Genomic DNA, 19,038 nt, shown 5'->3' with positions numbered 1-19,038 from the left:
ACCCTTGTTTAAGAAAATAAGCAGACTGAGAATTCTCCTTAACGGGAACAACCTGGAGATGAGTAGCAGAGGAGAGAAGGGTGCTGCAGTGCTGCAGTGACTTTGTTTTCCAAATAAACCATGCCCTTGGGTAAGGCGCTGGTCTGACGTCTCTCTCTCCCCAGCAGACTGTCAGGAAGGCCTCACCTGAATCCTCCACCACAGGTCCATTCAGCACAGCCATGTTTCAGCATGTTTTGACTGCTTGGTATGCACTGATCTTGTGTCTGTGTGTGTGTGTGTGAGAGAGTGAGTGAAAGAGAGAATGTGTGGATGAATGGTTGACTGGGAGAGAGGGTTCTTCAGAGACATGCCCAGACTATCCAGTTCTCTTTGACTTGATTTGAGGAGGCACTCAAATAACCCAAACCCATGCAGGTACAGCATTGTGCCGTTTCCACTGCAATCTGAATTGTTGGCGCAGGCAAGGAGGGAGTTGAGGCCAAATTCGGGATGGGTGAGATTTATTTGGACATAGTGTTTGTGTCAGATATTAGGTTTGTATGTTATGATGGCTAATCCAATGTTCCATACAATCCTGTGATGTTTATATAGAGATGAGTTGACTATAGTTTTTCATGACAGATTTGTTTCTAGGTGCCAATATGAGTTGACTGACATTAGATGGGCAATGTGAGTGTCTTTATGCAAAGGTAAATGAGTGCTAAAGTCACAACCCAGGGAGTGGGAGTAGACTTGTCACCCCTGTAATAAGAACACAACTTTTTCAATATTGCTCGATTCAAAAACTCATTAAAAACTAAATGTCTGAGCAGTGTGTGGGCAAGGAGGTGATCGTGTGGGCGAGAATAAACTAGACGACAAGAAATGAGGAGCAATATTCTCCCCTTGAAAATTACATGGAGGGATTGAATGAATGTGCTGAATCATGGTTGCCTCAAGGCAACGTGTTTGTACTCTGAATGTAACGAAAACTCCTGAGAGAAAAAAAAAATTCTGCACTCTCATACTGCCAGTCAAGCAGTATAGACATGACTAAATACAAAAAGTTAAAGCAACAGCGCCCTCTAGTGACAGGACTCTTATACAACGGCCGGTTGTGATAGAGCCTGGATTCGAACCAGGGTGTCTGTAGTGACGCCTCTAGCACTGAGATGCAGCGCCTTAGACTGCTGCACCACCTGGGAGCCCCTTTAGTTATATTCTTCAAGAATCAATGGGTATATATAATTAATTTAGTCCAAAAAATGTATGTAGCAACCTCAGATTGCCCCTTTAAATATAAATGAACACAGTACATAAATAAAAGCTAATGAGAGCTCCATATTTTATTTACTTTTCAATCTATGCATTACGACATTTCTATAAAAACTTCCATTTTTAACAATCGTTAATATTTCACCCGACAAAATACATAAACATGTACACCATGCTAATTAATAAATAAATAAATAATTCCATAAATATACATTTTGGACCATCTGTCATATTGCATCAAAGGATCAGCTGCTTCGATACATTAGTGTTGTGTCACACTTAATCCATTAATCTATTACCATCCCATTTGGTGACGGGAATTATTGCAATATAATATATTTACAAATAATTTGTCTTTCTTTATTTGAAGACACTAAAGGTCACCCTAAACATACAGTATATATTTATCCGATACCAAAACAAAAATCAAGGTACAGTAGAAATTTCTCAAAATATTTTTGGGGATCCATGTTTTTGAATTACAATGACAAGTGCACTTGTGTTTCTTTCATTTCCACCAGTCTCTTTAGGTCAGGGGTGTCAAAATAAATCCCTGGAAGGTTGTGTGCTTGCTGTTTTTTGTCATTTATGTCAAATTAAGGCCTAGAGAACTAGATGAGAGGAGCGAAAACCCGCAGACACAAGGCACTCCAGGAATTGAGTTTGACACCCTCTAGTTTAGGTCCTGTTGATTACTCAGTCAGAGTAAATCAGATTAGGAAAGTCAGCAAAAATATAAATACTGTATTACAGCAGGTATGTGAGAGAAAACAGCGTTATCTTAACATCATGCCGTGATAACAAATGAAAGAGGAACTTACTTTTCCTTCCAGATAAATAGGCAAAAGAAATATTGTTTAAATGTGACATCCATGGAATGTCAACTTGAAATACATTGACTGAAGCAGGATCAGCAGAGCAGAAATCATTGATTGAAGTGGAACAAATGTCCCATTTGACATTTCAGGGCGACTAACGAGTACAGAACTGTTGTATCTGTAACTTTTAAAAACTCTTGAGATTACCACCATAATAGCACAAAATACAATCAACGGCCAGTTTATTAGGTACACCACCCTGTTCACAAAAAATGAATCGCTCTTACAGACAGTGAGTCATGTGGCCTGCTATGTAAAGCAGACAGACAGGCTTCAAGGCATTGAGTTACTGTTCGATTGAATGTTAGAATGGGCAAAATGAGTGACCTACGCGACTTTGAGCGTGGTATAATTATCGGTGCCAGGTGCGCTGTATCCAGTATCTCAGAAACGGCCGCCCTCCTGGGCTTTTCATGCACGACAATGTCTAGGGAATACCCGAGAAAGGTGCAACAAATTAAAAACAGCAGTCCTGGGGTAAAAAAAAACAGCTTGTTGATGAGAGGGGGTCGAAGGAGAATGGCAAGAATTGTGCAAGGTAACAGGCGGGCCACAAACAGACAAATAACAGAGCAGTACAACAGTGATGTGCCGAACGGCATCTCTGAACGCCGATTGGCATCTCTGTGCACAACTCGTCACGGATAGGCTATTGCAGCAGACGATAACACCGGGTTCCACTCCTACCAGCTAAAAACAAAAAGAAGCGGCTCCAGTGGGCACGCGATCACCAACACTGACAATTGAGGAGTGGAAAAACATTGTCTGGTCCGACGAATCCTGGAACCTATTGCGTCATGCTGATGGCAGTCAGGATTTGGCATAAGCAGCATGAGTCCATGGCCCCATCCTGCCAAGTGTCAACCGTACAAGGTGGTGTAATGGTGTTGGGAATATTTTCTTGGCACAGGTTAGGTCCCTTGATACCAGTTGATCAACGTTTGAATGCCACAGCGCAATTAAACATTGTTGCTGACCATCCCTCCATGGCTACTGGGGGGTCCAAACCGGTACAAGATGGGTGTACCTAATAAACGGGCCACTGAGTGTAAGCGTAAAGTTTTCCCACTTTTGCAAAATGAACAGTCAGTCCTTGCTGAACAAATGAATTAACCTGTTCACGTCACATCAGCATCGAAAAGCTCGACAAACGAACAAAGATGAGGTTGGTGTTGTGTGTGCTTTTGTTAGACAGCTGCCATATTTGCAGAGTGAGACAGACGGCTAAGCACAGCAGAGCAGACAAGACACTGTCCTACAGTAGAACACACCGTTCCTAACCAACTCAGCCTTGAGCCCCGCCCTTGGATTCTGGTCACCATGGTAACAATGTCACAGCCCGTCCATCATGGCCAGAAGGTCATCCCCTTTACTGTTGGCACTCGATGAGCACGGCTCACCAGCCTCCTCCGTGAAGTCCCCCATAATCTTAGCCAGCTCCGCATTGGCTTGCTGGTTCTGAAAAAGAAAGCAAACCACCAATGGTAGATCTGAAAGGTCTCGATTGGGGAGGGGCTTACATTTGATTATAGTACATCTTGTTAGACTGGCCTATCCTGATCGTAGTGCAGCCTACAATCCTTAGCCTGTCAATTACAGAAGCTATTCTGTAAGTGCTAAGAGATGACTGCATGGGTAGAGTAAGTCTCCTGTGACAGGTTTTCATGGGGGACCGGTTTGATGGTTACACCACAGCATGTACAGTAAGACACTCTCAATCTACGAAATGCTTCTATATCATCCCTTCAAGTTACATAAAAGCATGTTATATGGTTGAATATTTATCTAGCCTCTGTGACAGAAATAATATAGGTTAGAATGAGCTTTACCTTAGTCGCTTGGATTTTTATGACTTCATATGAAAACTCGTCTGGTCTCGATATCAAGGCCTCCCTAAGAGGAAGACAAATCCACATTATTGTTAAAGGCCCAGTGCAGTGAAAAACTTGATTTTTCTGTGTTTTATACACTATATGACCAAAAGTGCGTGGATACCTGCTCATCTAACAACTCATTCCAAAATCATGGGCATTAATATGATGTTTGTCCCCCCTTTGCTGCTATAACAGTCTTATGGGAAGGCTTTCCACTAGATGTTGGAACATTGCAGCGGGGCACTGAAGTCGGGCACCGATGTTGGGCGATTAGTCCTTGCTCGCAGCCGGCCCTCCAATTCATCACAAAGGTGTTCAATGGGGTTGACATCAGGACTCTGTGCAGACCATTCAAGTTCTTCCACACCGGGTTCGACAAATAATTTCTGTATGGACCTCGCTTTGTGCAAGGGGACATTGTCATGCTGAAACAGTAAAGGGCCTTCCCTAAACTGTTGCTACAAAGTTGGAAGCACAGAAGCAGCTATGATGTCATTGTATGCTGCAGCGTTAAGATGTCCCTTCAATGGTACTAAGGGGCCCAAGCCTGAATGAAAAACAGCCCCAGACTATTATTCCTTCTCCACCAAACTTTACAGTTGGCACTATGCATTGGGGCAGGTAGCGTTCTACTGCCAGCAGCCAAACCCAAATTCGTCCGTCAGACTGCCAGATTGTGAAGCATGACTCATCACGCCAAGGAACGCGTTTCCACTACTCCAGAGTCCAATGGCGGCGAGCTTTACACCACTCCAGCTGACGCTTGGCATTGCACATGGTGACCTTAGGCTTGTGTGCAGCTGCTCGGCCAAGGAACCCCATTTCATGAAGCTCCCGAAGAACAGTTCTTGTGCTGACGTTGCTTCCAGTGGCAGTTTCGATCTCGGTAGTGAGTGTTGCGACCGAGGACATACGGTTTTTACGTGCTACGCGCTTCAGAACTTAGTGGTCCCGTTCTGTGAGGTTGTGTGGCCGATTACTTCGTGGCTGAATCGTTGTTGCTCCTAGACGTTTCCACTTCACCGTGTCAGCACTTGCAGTTGACCGGGGAAGCTCTAGCAGGGCAGAAATTTGACTAACTGACTTGTTGGAAAGGTGGCATCCTATGACGGTGCCACATTAAATGTCACTGAGCTCTTCAGTAAGGCCAGTCTACTGCCAATGGTTTGCTATGGAGATTGCATGGAGGTGTACTCAATTTTGTACACCTGTCAGCAACGGGGGTGGCTGAAATAGCCTAATCTACTAATTGTAAGGGCGTCCACATACATTAGTATATATTTCCACACAATGATTATATTATTATATTATTATTATTATTATATTACAATGAGGTTGGAATAATACTGTGAAAATTACGATAATGCCCTTTTTGTGTAAGAGCCATTTTAAAAGACTGAAATATCAGCCTGTTTTGGTGGGATGGAGTTTTGGCTTGCCTGGTGAGATCAAGCAGTAAATTAGTTAATAGACCACTAAGAAAGCCAATTGAAAACCTCTCTGCCAATAATAGCTAGTTTTCAGCTTCCCCTCCCCACTCAGACCACTCCCAGACAGTCCTAGCAAAATTCTTAGTTGAGAATTTGCTCTGCTTAAGAAGCTAGTTGTTTCTTTCTGACCATTTTTATTGGAAACAATCACAGTAAGGTACTTAAATGTAAAGTACATAATTCTACCTTTAATTAAGGTACTTAATTGTCATTTAAACTATTTGATAATGAGATGAAAACGGCTGCACTGGACCTTTAACGCTGATACTGATTCTTAACACTGACAGTGATTTTTAACACTAACTTAACATAATTCAAAAATCAGGTTCAGTTCGTTTCATCATGTTGTGAGGAGTACCAATTTTGTGATATCCAATTGATAGGTACAGTCTTGTCCCATCACTGCAACTCCCATACGGACTCGGGAGAGGCGAAGGTCGAGAGCCATGCGTCCTCCGAAACACGACCCGCCAAGACACACTGCTTCTTGACACACTACTCGCTTAACCTGGAAGCCAGCCGCACCAATGTGTCAGAGGAAACACTGTACACCTAGCAACCGTGTCATCGTGCGTGCGCAAGGCCCACCACAGGAGTCGCTAGAGCGCGATGGGACAAGGACAACCCAGACTGTCAAACCCTCCCTTAACCCGGACGACGCTGGGACAATGGGTCTCCCGGTTGAAGCCAGCTGTGACATACCCCGGTATCGAACCCGGATCTGTAGTGATGCCGCTAGCACTGCCTGAGACCACTGCGTCACTTGGGAGACACGGTACGGTTGTAATTCCATATTTAATTTAACCACAATGACACAAAAATACAACAAAACAATGCTCATAACATAAGAGGACTTACTCTTCTTCCTCATCTGTGGCAAAGAGGTTGACTCGGAAGCCACTGTCTGCATTTCCTGGTTTCTGGACTTCCATACCCCCCATTAACCTGGCCAACATGTTCAGCTCCTCTTTTGCCAGGGGGTTTGGAGCTGTGTTGACCTGTATACACAGTGAAGGTGCGCATAATCATTAACACAACGCATGAATTGCATGATTTAGCTGATTAGGGCATTTTTCATTTAATTTAAGGCTGGTTTCCATTACATTTAAGGCTTAATTACAGATGAAGCTTAGTCTGACTTGGACAGATTGTCCTTTCTGTAGCCTAATCAATGATGAAATAACACAGATATCAATACAATTTCGACCCTCTGTCAAAAATATATTATAGGACATACTGTAAAATGACATTTATAAGCAAAAATGCAAGGCCTTGCAGGATACATGCCTGTGAGAGAAATAGTACAGCGTAGTGGTTAAGCATAATTTCAACTCACCGACTTTTTTTGTGTAGAGTTTTTGGACGTCCCTGACATGTGTGTTTCTACCGGACGGCTTACACTGTACCTGTGGGTAAACAGAAGCCAAGCACTTGACAAGCTGAAATACAATGTCGCATCAAGGGGGAGGCAAATAAACATGTCACTGTGTAAATTACTAAACAATTTGCAGTGACTTTTAGCTACCATGTTGATTTAGGCCTACAGTATATGACCATTGACGACAGTAGAGGAAATAGTAGAGAATGTAGTAGTCTCAGTGGGGGTAAGTGTGGAGCAGCACATACATGTTGGTGCCCAGCTTGATGACCCGCTCTCCAAACATCTCAAAGGAACCCTCGCGGAGAACACCGGTGTAGTTCCCACCGTTGCGGAACTGCAGTCTCTTCACCTCTTCGCCATTGCAGCTGAACATTCTGATGGTAACAAAAAAATACACACACACACACAAAATATTCAGCAAAAACACTTTTAACATCATATGAGGCAACCAATAATTTCCAAAAGATAATTTGACACTTCTCCTGTTTCCCAGAAGACACTTCTAACAATGCAAAGACGTTTAGCTAAGCGGTTGCAATGTACTTGTAACAGAGTGGTCACTCTGATTTTTGATTTCATCTGTCTACACTTTCACATTGTTCAATCTCAAGTTCGCCACGTGAGCTTAAGTTCCTAAGACGCAATAAATGAGTTTTAAGCCCCGGCTGCACTCAATCCCTTGGCAAATACAGCTGTGCTAAAAGTAAGCTTTTCTAAATTTAGACAGCTGCTCCTTCAACACCCTCAGTAATGCAATTAGCTGCAGATATGCTGGTCTAAATTAAGCCGACAGCATCTGTGAAAGGAGAGCAAATAGTTGCCATCAAAAAGCACAACAAAACAGTAAAGATTTTTTTTTATTTTTTTTTTAAATGTAACTATGGATAGAGCCATATTCAATGCATCTAATAAAATTGAGATTTTACTCTACTGCAACAAACTTGGCTTGGTTGGATTGGTGAGATTCCATGTTATGTGGGCATGGACAATTATAGCGGTGGTACCTGATAAGTCCTGGGATGTGTGTTCCATGGGGCACAGGACCCGAGATCGGGAGGACAAAACGTCCATTGGAATTCTGCACTTTGTCTTTGAGGAAGATGGACACCTGCAAAGACAGATGAGCAAAACGTAGTGATAATTGTGTAACACTTTGTGTAATCTCTCGTGGACAGACTACTAAAACAGAAATTATACTGTAGATCTGTCCTGATACAACGGGATGAGTGAGATAACGAGCAGCATTAGTTCCGGTGCTTTGGACAAATCAATATTTCGCAGGTGTTAGCATCTGACCAATTACGCAAGACTTTAGTTCTGGGTTAACCGAGATTACAATGTGTATAATTCCTTATGATGGAGTTATAATGCATTGTAAAAGGATAAATCACCCAAATTACAAAATTAAATACTGGCTTCCTCACTTTGTAAGCTGTTTACGGACAAGTTATGACAGCAATTCATGCTTTGGTTTTAGCTTCCCTAGCACGGTTTTCAAATGCTAACGTTTTAGCGTTTAAAAATGTTAATAGTACCAGAACTCTGTCAATCTCTGAAACCCATCAAAATATGCCACACTCCCCCTTCCCAACACACTCATCATCTGTCGAAAAAATTTGACAAACTTCTGCGAGATCCTGAACTCACCCTTATGTGCATGTCTTGAAAGAAGATGAGGAGCGTTTGCCGGATGAGCTGAAATTCACCACTAGACAAGGGTGTGTACATCTAGAAATAAGAGCACAAAACATGCAATGAATAAGAGATCATACTGAACACTTAGCTGAGGTTTGAGCAATTGAAGGGAAGTTTATTGTACCTCTATGAGCTGTCTGTATGTCTCGTCAACCTGGCTGAGAACGCTTGGGGTGTCCTTCACAAAATCCTTGATGGCATCCATATGGTTGAAGGACACAAGGAGGATATCTTTGGCCCGCGGGCAGAGGAGCACCTGGTACTTGAAGGCCATGGTCATCAAGTCATACAGCTGTGTGCATGAACAACAGTCATATGGATGATGAGGGGTTATTGTTATGCTCAAAAATAGCTGCTGCCAGTTCATAATGTACACCAGATGGAGCCGTCAGCATATTTGAACAAACTAGGATCATGCTCTGCAGGTGGATTTATGCAACATTAAACTTATAATCAGGATTAATACGTCAAAATGCTGAAGATATTCTGTTTGATAGCCTACATAAAAAACACTTTTTAAACACAACATATATAACTCTTCAAAATAGTCAAGCAATGATGGTGCAATAAATGATGAAAGCTTTGAAAATGATAGGTCTACATAGGGTTTTCAGTGACTTGGGCAATTTCCCCAAGTACCTAGAATTAAGAGTATTAAAGGGTCACTTGGTAAAGAGGACGTGATTTTGAGAATGTGATAAAAGTGGTAACGTCACCATGACAGCTTCTCAGCTGACTCCAAAACGAGGTGAATGATAGAGATTTATCTAAAAACTTCTATCTTTCTCAGAAAAGAGATAACTCGATGGCCTTTCACTTCCAATAAAGGGTCCTTTTAATCAGGGATGAAACAGAAGAAAACAGACTGAAGCACAGAGGGATTACACATCCTTGTCCAATAAGGAAAGCCTAGTTTTGTTTTCTGGTGCAAAACATTTTGAAATGTTTTGGTACAGCGTGCCCTGAACATGAACCAGGTGACACGATTCCATCCATACCTTGTCCATGCTGGCCTGGTTGAGTCTCATGATGGAGGCGTGGGCCAGTCGGTCAAACACAGTCCTGAGGGCCTTCTTGGAGTACAGCTCCTGTGGCTTGAACAGCTCCTCCAAAAACTTTTTATTGAACATGGTGGTGATGATGTCATTCATAACTGGCAGAGTGAGGGCACGGGACACAAGGTTGATGTCAGTTCACAAGTGGGGACTGGAATAATGTCAGTCTGTAAAGTTAGACTCATCAAGATGACATCTTCAACATAAACATTGGGAGGTCTTTCCAACTTTCGCAAACAACCAAATCTGCTAAAATTGTTATTATTGGCTCTTTCTAATGTAGGCGTGCAAATTGTAAAGAGCCCATGATATAATGCAGTCTTGATAGAACTGGGCCCATATTCAATAAGTGTCTGAGTAAGAGTACTGATCTAGGATCAGGTCCCCTTGTCCATTAATTATAATATAAAGGGCAAAACTGATCCTGGATCAGCACTCATACTCAAATGTATTATGAATTCGAGCCCTGGATTTAACTGTTGATGTTTGTAGATGTGAAGTCGCCCCCTTGTTTATGATTTGTACAACTGGGTGTATTCATTACGGAAACCGTTAAAGAACCAAACAGAAACAAACTGAGCAAACAGAACGAAACGGGGCGGGACCTACCTGAATGTGTCCAATAGAAACTGGGTGGGTGTAATTTGTGGAACGTTCCAACAGGAATCTGTTCCAAAAACTTCGTAAAGTACAAGGTTGCCAACAAACAACGCATACAAAGTAGCACGATCAGGTCACCTAGCTAACTAGCTTCCGAAAAACGTAATTAAATAGCCCACTCCCTACCCGGTATTCTATTCTGCCGCTATACAACTTTGTATGCGTTGTTTGTTGGCAACCGTGTTATTTACGAAGTTTTTGTAACATATTCCTGTTGGAACGTTCCACAAATTATACCCACTCATAGAAACTCTCGTTTGCGTTTTCAGTTAGGAGTAAACGGTTTCTGTTACATAACGTTTCGCAACAGACGAAATGTTTTGCAACAGAATCGGCGTAATGATTACACCCCTGGCAGAGTCTACCTTTAAAATCAAGAAGTTCCGTGCTCAAAGGAGTCTACCTTTAAGCAAGCAGATATGCATTCTATAGGCAAGGTTTAACGTCCACCTATTCCCAATTGCTCTAAGAAAGCAACAGCCTTTTAAACCATCAGCAGCATTATCAGCTAGCAAAGTTATTTGATTGGGAGGTAGAAACCGGATCTCTTCTTAATGAAGCCCATGGCTGAAATCTCTACCATCTTGGAGGCAGAGTGAATGAATATCTCTGGGCAAAGATTTCATCCAGATTATTGCATTTGTAGAACACTCTGTTGGTTTCCTCGAAGGCCTCAAAGCAGAGCATGTAGGCCTAGTGATGCATTGCATGAGAAATATCAAAATACCTCTCCTTCTGTCATCCTCTATCCAATCAGCTACAAGTACAATGAAGAATTTGCAGGTTAAAACACAGGCAGGGAGACAAATGAATGTGCTCCAATTTATGGCAACCAGTTTGTGGACATGACAAGGTCAGTGATTCACCTGTAGCTAGTTGAAATCTAGCCTAATGCAACCAGACAGTTTTGCTAGCTAACTATAATGTTACCTTTCTTGGCTTTGTCAGCGGGAATATTCTGAGCTCTTAAACGTTGATCCAAGATGTATAGCATTTCTCCACCGAGATTAATAAAAAGCAGGGGTAGCGTCCTCGAAGACATATTTGTCGTATTGTGCTGGATAGCTAGTTAGCGAAATGTCCCTTCTGCCTTGTTTAAGCGTATGTAAGCTTCCACTTGGTTGCCAGGTCACAAAGAAAAAGGACCAATCAGGTAGCACGTAGGCTAACGTGCAAATATGTTTCATGTTTTGTGCAAATCATAAATTGAGACGTATTTGTGAAGGCTCGACCGTTTTTGTTCATTTATACCTGTGTTGTGAACGGCCATGAGACACTGGGACAGCAGCCTGTAAATCATCCTGAAAAAGAACCCAAATGCCATTGAAAACAAGAAAAAAACACAACTTTATTGTGCATCTTATGTTCATACATGAATTCTTTAAGCAGTACTGGTTGAGGGTAGGGGTCAAATTTAAACAATACAAAAGTAAAACTGTACATAGTATAACATTGACAATATGTATCAACAATATGTGACACAAGGTTAATTTAACTTCCACTTGAAAATGTCTTCAAGTGACTGTACAAGTCAAACGTCTCCATTTCTGATGCGAATTTCACGGGCCATCCTGCACGTCTCAAAGAATCCACAGCAACAGGTCATCAATGCATCATTGCATATTGTCCCCTGTAAGAAAATATATTCAAATATGATGAGAATGAATCCACCAAATATTTGACAGTTCAAGTTCCTCAAACTAGGGAAAATCATGAGGCTATAATTTATTTGTCAGTATGTGTACTGATGAAACACTCCATTCCTGTCTTTCATAATAAAAGGGTGAGATTGGCTCAGACAGGAATGTGTTGCAGTTCTCCCTAGTATGCTATAAAATGACATACTCAATGCATGAATGCATCACTATCCCTAATTTCTTTAGGCTCCTATGGGTAACATACCTGAATCCCATAGGTCAATCTCATGTGGGTCCTCATGGCTGTCATGCCTCCTGGAACACAGGCCAGGCACACATTCTCACCGTACTTGTCAGCTGTGTAGCAACTTAATGCTATTGGGCAGATGAAGCCCAAGGCACCTGTATGACAACATTTGACCTTATTGTAATATCCAGAAAATAGGAAACACTTTTTACTTGAAACACTTGACAACCATTAAACCCTATGGTATGGTACGAGGTAGGCCTACTTAGTGATGATACTTAAGGTCTTGTTATTTGTCTCAATACTCACAGACTAGGATGTCACTGCAGCAGGAGCACAGCCCAGTGCTCCACTTGCCCGTCTGCACATTTGTCCCATAAGAGCCTGCTCCTGGCTGGTGGGTGATGACTGGGTTTGACATGTCAATCAAATGGGGTCAGCTTCAGTCACCTAAAAACTAACCACATCCAACAGTTAGCACAGTGGTTGAAGTTTGATCATTTCCCCAATAAAGTAATAAAACAAAACTAGCAGCATGTTATTCCTTTGGGATAATTGCTCATAGGAAAGTTCAAATAAAGGTTCCACATACACTGGTACTCAAGTAATTGATTTGGTACTCAAGTTTATACACAGGTCCATTCATACCCTGAACCACCATCTTACGTCATATACTACAACCCTCTCATGTATTGCAATATGTTTTAATATAATTACATATGTAAAATGGGATATTGTTGTATTGCCATTTCATTAAACAAAGACTAATAATAACTGTTGTATAACTGTCATGTATCATCAAAAGGACAAGACATGGTGTTCAATCTCTGGGAAACCACTTCAAATACTTTGTATACTCTAGTATAGAAATATACCAAATGTCATACATGTACACCACTTTCAACTGTTCCTCAGAAACATTTTAGGTAGTTATTGATAAGTAGTTACTCTATTGTAGCTTTTTCTACATATGTGAGAAGAGGAAAGAGCATGTCACTTACCTATCTTGTCTGCAGCTCTGAGCCTCTCCTGATCTGAGTCAATACACTAACAGGAAGTTACTAAAGCTGTGAACAAGCGCTGGTTACACACTCCTACAATGTTTCTCAAGACAACTCTCAACAGCAGTGAAAACACCAAATTCACAGTAGGACAGTTAAGTTGTTTAATGACCTCACCATTCCACAGTATTATAGGTTTTAAGGTCAATTCACAGGTGACAGATCATGAGTATAACCTTGGTTTAACATAGGTCGGTCGATAAACACCAGATATCTGATGTTCTTTCAGTTCTCGTAAACACGATTACAAGCTATGTTCAGGAAAGTCATCATATGATTAATCTTACACTTCAGTTTCAACCACAGTTCAACCATAGGGCGTAATGTTCTCTTTTCTCATCTTTCATTAGCATTTTAATCAGCATCAAGTAGAAGTGTTTTCTCTCTCAATTGGGGTATTTACATATCACCATACACAAGTGACTATATGAGATAAAAGTTTTTTTTTTTAAAAGAGCAAACAAATGGATTATACAATAAATTGTATTAAATTATTCATTGTGGGTTTATTTGACACTCTCAGGTCACATATGCAGAGCACATAGACATTGCCCACACCAAAACCACATATCTGCATCACTGCATTTATTTGATGATGCATCTACTTGCAGAAGGGACAAGAAGAATGAAGACTTGGTGTACTACAGACAATAAGTTATTCATGTTTCTTATTACAGTATAACAATACATGGGAAAATTAATTTTACATGAACTGGTGGCATGGGTGGGTGGAGATTTCTCCTTAGGACAAATGGAATGGTCGAAAAGGAGCAAACCCCGCTCACTGGGCCATGCAAAACTAATTTGTCCATTGAGAGCAAGACTGAATGCATAGAGTAAGACAGACATTGGATACTCTGGCAGTTTATTGGGTTCCTGTAGCTGCTGTCCTGGCTGGTTCTGCCAACGTGGGGGGAGGGGTCTGCTTAATTTTCTTCCTTTGCTCCAGTTTCTGTTTCTGCACCTCTTTGAAGACCTAAGAAAGGACACAGTCAGATAAACCTACAGAAAAACACCCAACAACAATGACAACAACAACCAAATTATAAATGTCTTCTTTTGGGGCGGCAAACAGCCTAGTGGTTAGAGCGTTGGACTAGTAACCGAAAGGTTGCAAGATCGAATCCCTGAGCTGACAAGACAAAAACCTGTAATTCTGCCACTGAACAAGGTAGTTAACCCACTGTTCCTAGGCCGTCATTGAAAATAAGAATTTGTTCTTAACTGACTTGCCTAGTTAAATATAGATAAAATAAAAAACCTTTGCTTTGACTTTTAGATTAAGTCATGCATTAGACTAATGGTAAAAGCCATGGTTCAACAGCCTGCATACAGCAGAAATAGTAACAAGAAAATTGCTAGTCTGGTCCCAGATCTGTTTGTGCTGTCTTGCCAACCATACAGTACAAACCACTCTGGAACCAAGCTAGAAAATTGCACTAAATAAAGTGAATAGAGTTTTGTTGTGTACCTTTATGCACAGGGCCTTCTTGGCCAGCCAGCGTCGGGTGGCATGTCTGTAGTACTCCGGAGGGAAAGTGTAGGTGATGCCCAGCTGCTGGCAGACATGTTCAAAGGCGTCGTAGCGCGTTACCCTGAGGTGCTTGAGCAGCTTCTTCCTGCGGTCAATGGCCATGAGCATCCATCGCTTGTTCGCTTTGTCCTGATACAAAGATGGGGGGCCGAAACACAGAGTCAGAGGTCAAATGGAGAAAAAATAAGCTTAAAGAGATAAATAATGTTAAGGCTAGATTCAATCCATAGCGCTGAAGAGCAGCACTGTAGGGCGATTGAAATGTAAAGGTAATATCTCATTGAGCTGACCACCGTGAATGATGTCTCCGCAAGAATATTGCCTTTAAATGTATATTGTGCTGTAACGCAGCTCTTCATGGCTACAGATTGAGTCAAACCTCTAGTCTGGGAACATGTATTTTACATAATAGAGAAGGTTTTTTTTCTAATTAAAAATAGCATAGTGATTTTGAGACTTTCAAAACCAAACTAAAAAAAGCGTATGGGGAGTGAGATACAAAAGTGAGACACAGTATAGTGACAGACTGCCTAACCTTGGCTTTAACATTTTAGCTGTGCTAAAGGAGTTATATTTTGCAATATGTCTGCAAAAATGTTTGATTCAATGTTACGTGTATACGTTGTGACAGTTTAAATTCCCAGCATGCAGCAGCACCACCTCTACTACTCTGTCAAATGTCATGGTGGGTGTATGCACTACACAGGAAATCCTGTTGACAAACCTCACACCAGATAGGGAGCGGATAGGAAATTACACGTGTGGAAATAATATGCATTCACGTCACTGTTACTATAGGGACTTAAAATTACAGTCTTGCATTTACCCGTCGCCCATACACACCTTTGTATGTTTGTGCAGGTGCTCCTGGTAGTTTCGGATTTTGGAGGTCAAAATGGCCACTAAAAAGGTCAAGAAAGGGGTTACGGAATGAACAAACGATTGCTGAAATAAAGTGGTTCCTCAGAGGAAAAGCACGGTTGTTCACTAGTCCCAAAACGGGAACCTACCCTTGACTTCTGAAGAGCTGCGGTCAGCTTCATCCCTCTGGACTTTTGCAATCAGCTGCTCCGTTTTCAATTTCAACTTCTCGCTCTGGTGACACACAACATGGTGTTTTTTTATTTATGCAATATCCAGCATAGGTATAGAAAAACGGTCGTATCATAATGTAAACTACAGCAACGAACAGAGGTATACACAAACTGTCGTTACTCTATTGTAGTTATTCTTATGAGCGCAAAGAGAAAGACTAGATGAATAGAACGTAGTAACAAGGTGAAAAGAACATACATGGCTTGCTAGTTCCAGTGTCAGAAGTCTTTTGACAAGGTCATCAGCTCTGTAAACACATAATAATAGATCAGCATTAGGAAGAGATGTACTGTATAGTAGAGGTATAGTACAAAGGCAGAGTAGGCCTATATATTGTACAAATAAAGACAGAATAACTATTTTAAACAACATCATCTCAATGCTGTAGTTGTTTGGACATGGGAGAGTTGAACATACATGAGCCATGTCTGCATGACATGAAATACATTTAATTTAAGTTTGGACAAATTAAATGTACATACGTTTGAGCGAGTGGAACAGCGGCATATTCCATTTTCAGCATTGTCGGAGGAAGATCACTCAACTGACTTGTCATCACTGATGGAAAAAAAACTTAGACAGTAAATATCAAACATCCAAGTGGTCTTAGATCAAATAGTTGACCCTGGTCCTCCATACCTGGCTTCTTCTTTCTTACGACACGGGCATAGTTTCTCACAGACTGAATGGCGAAACTCCCAATACCTGGTAAGAATTAAACAAATTATCAAACAATACATAATTACTCATAGTCCATTGCTTTATGAACCATAGGATGGTGCCAGATTTTTGCCTGCAACTACACTGAGTGCACAAAACATTTTGTGCACTCCACCACCCCAAGAACATCCAGACAACGTGGTACAACTGTGGGAAGCATTGGACTCAACAATGACCAGCATTCCTGTGGAATGCTTTTCGACGCGGTCTATGCACTGACGAATTGAGGCTATTCTGAGGGGAAATGGGGGGGGTCAACTCAATATTAGGAAGCTGTTCTTAATGTTTTGTACACTCGGTGTATGTGTCTGCATGAGAAAGCATCTGTAAGCATGTTCAGCAGCAACATGGCTTGCAGTAAGAGTTGGGATATCTTACTGTAGTAGTACTTGTTTTGATGTACGCCTACATTTTGTGAACTGTAGTGCTGAGATAATAGAAACAAGAGTTGAGTGTCATGTTCTGCATACATGACCAAGAGTGGTGGAGTGAGAAGAGAAAAGCTGCTGCAAACACATTGCAGGGGGCCTTTGGGGAAAATAACTCTGGTTCCCACATCCTTTTCATAAAAAACACTTAATAGTAGACCGACTGATTAAATGATAGGAAATGTATTAGTCATATGTCTGGGTTAAAATGGCATTACCTTCACACCAGTCTGGTTAAAAAAATATTCCTTTCATTTCAGCTGGTTAGATAGGTAGCTACTAGCTATAGTTATCACTACATTAGTATACAATAAGGATACATTTTCTGTAAACTATTTTTATAATGAAACCATATATCTAGCCTAGTTAGTACACAGGATGATAAGGACAATTGGGTAGTGAATCTTCTTAAAGCCCCTATCCAAATAGAAAGCCTGTGTCACTGTGTACACAAAGAGAATAACTCGTGTCCCTGTCTATCATGTTTGCTGCTGTTGTGATTAGCTATATGTGCACTAGATATCCTAGCTAATTGCTGCAGTGCCCTCTCCTGGCCTACCCAAGGAAGAATTGTACTCACTACATGACTAATGGAAAAACATTTTTACGAGGTGTTCTGATGATGATGATGTTAAGTGGGGTTTCACACAAAATCTACCTATTTCGTATTTTTCAGTAATGGTTCCTTGATTCTTGCTCGGCGTGTGCAGCTAGCTAGTTGACATGCATGCGAGCAATTGCAGAAAATTAACAGCCGCGCGCATCGAAAAGACGTTTCATTGTTGCATTGACTTATACGGCCTCCTTAGCTAACTAACATATCGCAAGCACACATGTCTACTCTGTGAAATTAGGAGTATACATATATATTTATTTACCTGTCAATGCAGTCTCATTGTGGCTGTGTGAAGGCCCTGTGGTGACAGAGGTGAATGCCCCATGTTTCAATTGGAGAGACGCATAGGTTCCTTTCAGCCTGGATAAAACACCACATTCTCGCAGAACGACAGATGTCGATTTAAAAGCACTTCTTAAAGCCATGCTTGATAACATGGCTGATTCAGAGATGATTTGATATATGTCCGGTATTAATGGTCAAAATGTAACGAGTAAACAGCATTCGTCCCTCACATGAGGATCGCCATTTTGATTAGACATAACCAATCAGACGGAGAAGTCAATTCAGGAAATGAGAAGGATGCTTGAATAATCGTACCGGTATATTCAAAACAGACTCTAGCGTTATTATCCTTGGTATTTACAGTATTTATTTTATTAACGTGAACGAGTTACATTTTTACATAATCCTTTTTTTTATGCAAGAGTGAAAAATAGTAAACTGTATAGGGCCAATACCAATACATTAAAGGTATTGCACACTCATCCTATTTCCCAAGTAACAATAGCCTTTGAATGACCAAAACATCAACCATAATATTTTCATGCTATTAAAATGTTCAGAATTTAATAAATAATCTCAAACTATCAGGAAGCCGGGAAAAAAATAGGTTGAGTGGGCAGGGAGCAGAGCCGGGTTGCTATGTCTGCAGTTTTCCGGTAATTGGGCTACATTGAAAACTATGCTGCTGGTGAAAATGTATTGGTCGCGGGTTGTAGGTTTTTGAGCTAATTCTAAATTGCACTGCGGCCACCAGGGCATCTCTTTACATATGTGTTTTATTAATTTCACACTGCTACTGCTGACTAGCACATGTAAATATGGTATTGGAACTGACTTTTCAAAAAGAGAATCCTGTATATTGTATGCTTTCTTACTTACTTACTTTATTGTGTATTTCAATTTGTTTTTATTTTCTAGTAATACATTGTTATTATTGCATTGTTGGGTTTTGAGTTTGCAAGAAAGGCATTTCACTGTACTTGTGCATGTGACAGTAAAACTTGAAACTGACAGCTCTTTGAAACTCCCTTGTGGTCGTTGCCAAGTAACAAGCTAAACAATGGGCCACATGTCATTGATGACAAGGTAAACAATGGACCACATGTAATTCTGAGCCTAAATAGT

General features: G+C 41.1%; 3 protein-coding genes across 5 annotated transcripts; all 3 read right to left on the bottom strand.

Moving 5' to 3' along the window:
* Positions 1–1,303: 1,303 nt before the first annotated feature.
* oscp1b (organic solute carrier partner 1b) lies at positions 1,304–11,673 on the bottom strand. Of its 3 annotated transcripts, XM_035750709.2 has the most exons (11): positions 11,221–11,478; positions 11,018–11,047; positions 9,574–9,728; positions 8,700–8,867; positions 8,528–8,608; positions 7,885–7,988; positions 7,126–7,254; positions 6,836–6,905; positions 6,358–6,497; positions 3,965–4,028; positions 1,304–3,593 (listed from the first exon to the last, which is right to left on the bottom strand). In XM_035750709.2, exons 1-11 carry the CDS (start codon positions 11,330–11,332, stop codon positions 3,468–3,470), a joined length of 1,179 nt encoding a protein of 392 aa, XP_035606602.1. In that variant the 5' UTR covers positions 11,333–11,478; the 3' UTR covers positions 1,304–3,467. The 3 variants fall into 3 exon arrangements, with proteins under 3 accessions (XP_035606602.1, XP_052350095.1, XP_035606603.1); XM_052494135.1 differs by lacking the exons at positions 11,018–11,047; positions 11,221–11,478 and adding an exon at positions 11,542–11,673; XM_035750710.2 differs by lacking the exon at positions 11,018–11,047 and having other exon boundaries at positions 11,221–11,455.
* On the bottom strand, positions 11,614–13,320 carry LOC118367349 (cornifelin-like). The gene is made up of 4 exons (XM_035750713.2): positions 13,176–13,320; positions 12,484–12,631; positions 12,193–12,329; positions 11,614–11,920 (listed from the first exon to the last, which is right to left on the bottom strand). The coding sequence occupies exons 2-4, from the start codon at positions 12,593–12,595 to the stop codon at positions 11,822–11,824; spliced, it is 348 nt and encodes a 115-aa protein (XP_035606606.1). The 5' UTR covers positions 12,596–12,631; positions 13,176–13,320; the 3' UTR covers positions 11,614–11,821.
* Positions 13,321–13,325: 5 nt separating this feature from the next.
* On the bottom strand, positions 13,326–18,189 carry mrps15 (mitochondrial ribosomal protein S15). Its single transcript, XM_035750712.2, has 8 exons — positions 17,891–18,189; positions 16,504–16,569; positions 16,347–16,422; positions 16,063–16,111; positions 15,780–15,864; positions 15,613–15,671; positions 14,707–14,898; positions 13,326–14,211 (listed from the first exon to the last, which is right to left on the bottom strand). Exons 1-8 carry the CDS (start codon positions 18,063–18,065, stop codon positions 14,101–14,103), a joined length of 813 nt encoding a protein of 270 aa, XP_035606605.1. The 5' UTR covers positions 18,066–18,189; the 3' UTR covers positions 13,326–14,100.
* Positions 18,190–19,038: the final 849 nt, after the last annotated feature.

This window comes from Oncorhynchus keta, chromosome 34 (assembly GCF_023373465.1).
Source record: "Oncorhynchus keta strain PuntledgeMale-10-30-2019 chromosome 34, Oket_V2, whole genome shotgun sequence".
NCBI lineage: Eukaryota > Metazoa > Chordata > Actinopteri > Salmoniformes > Salmonidae > Oncorhynchus > Oncorhynchus keta.
This window is presented reverse-complemented; position numbering and strand designations above follow the sequence as displayed.

Bases quoted from the DNA above. Each gene is read 5' to 3' on its own strand.
- oscp1b (XM_035750709.2), bottom strand. From the start codon at position 11,332: ATGTCTTCGAGGACGCTACCCCTGCTTTTTATTAATCTCGGTGGAGAA. The intron at 11,048-11,220 runs GTAACATTATAG...TTGTACTTGTAG, and splicing joins CGCTGACAAAGCCAAGAAAG to CTGATTGGATAGAGGATGAC. The intron at 8,868-9,573 runs GTATGGATGGAA...TCATGCACACAG, and splicing joins ACCAGGCCAGCATGGACAAG to CTGTATGACTTGATGACCAT.
- LOC118367349 (XM_035750713.2), bottom strand. From the start codon at position 12,595: ATGTCAAACCCAGTCATCACCCACCAGCCAGGAGCAGGCTCTTATGGG. The intron at 12,330-12,483 runs GTGAGTATTGAG...GTTGTCATACAG, and splicing joins CTGCAGTGACATCCTAGTCT to GTGCCTTGGGCTTCATCTGC. The intron at 11,921-12,192 runs GTATGTTACCCA...ATTTTCTTACAG, and splicing joins GATTGACCTATGGGATTCAG to GGGACAATATGCAATGATGC.
- mrps15 (XM_035750712.2), bottom strand. From the start codon at position 18,065: ATGTTATCAAGCATGGCTTTAAGAAGTGCTTTTAAATCGACATCTGTC. The intron at 16,570-17,890 runs GTAAATAAATAT...AATTCTTACCAG, and splicing joins CAATGAGACTGCATTGACAG to GTATTGGGAGTTTCGCCATT. The intron at 14,899-15,612 runs GTGTGTATGGGC...TCTTTGTATCAG, and splicing joins ACCTGCACAAACATACAAAG to GACAAAGCGAACAAGCGATG.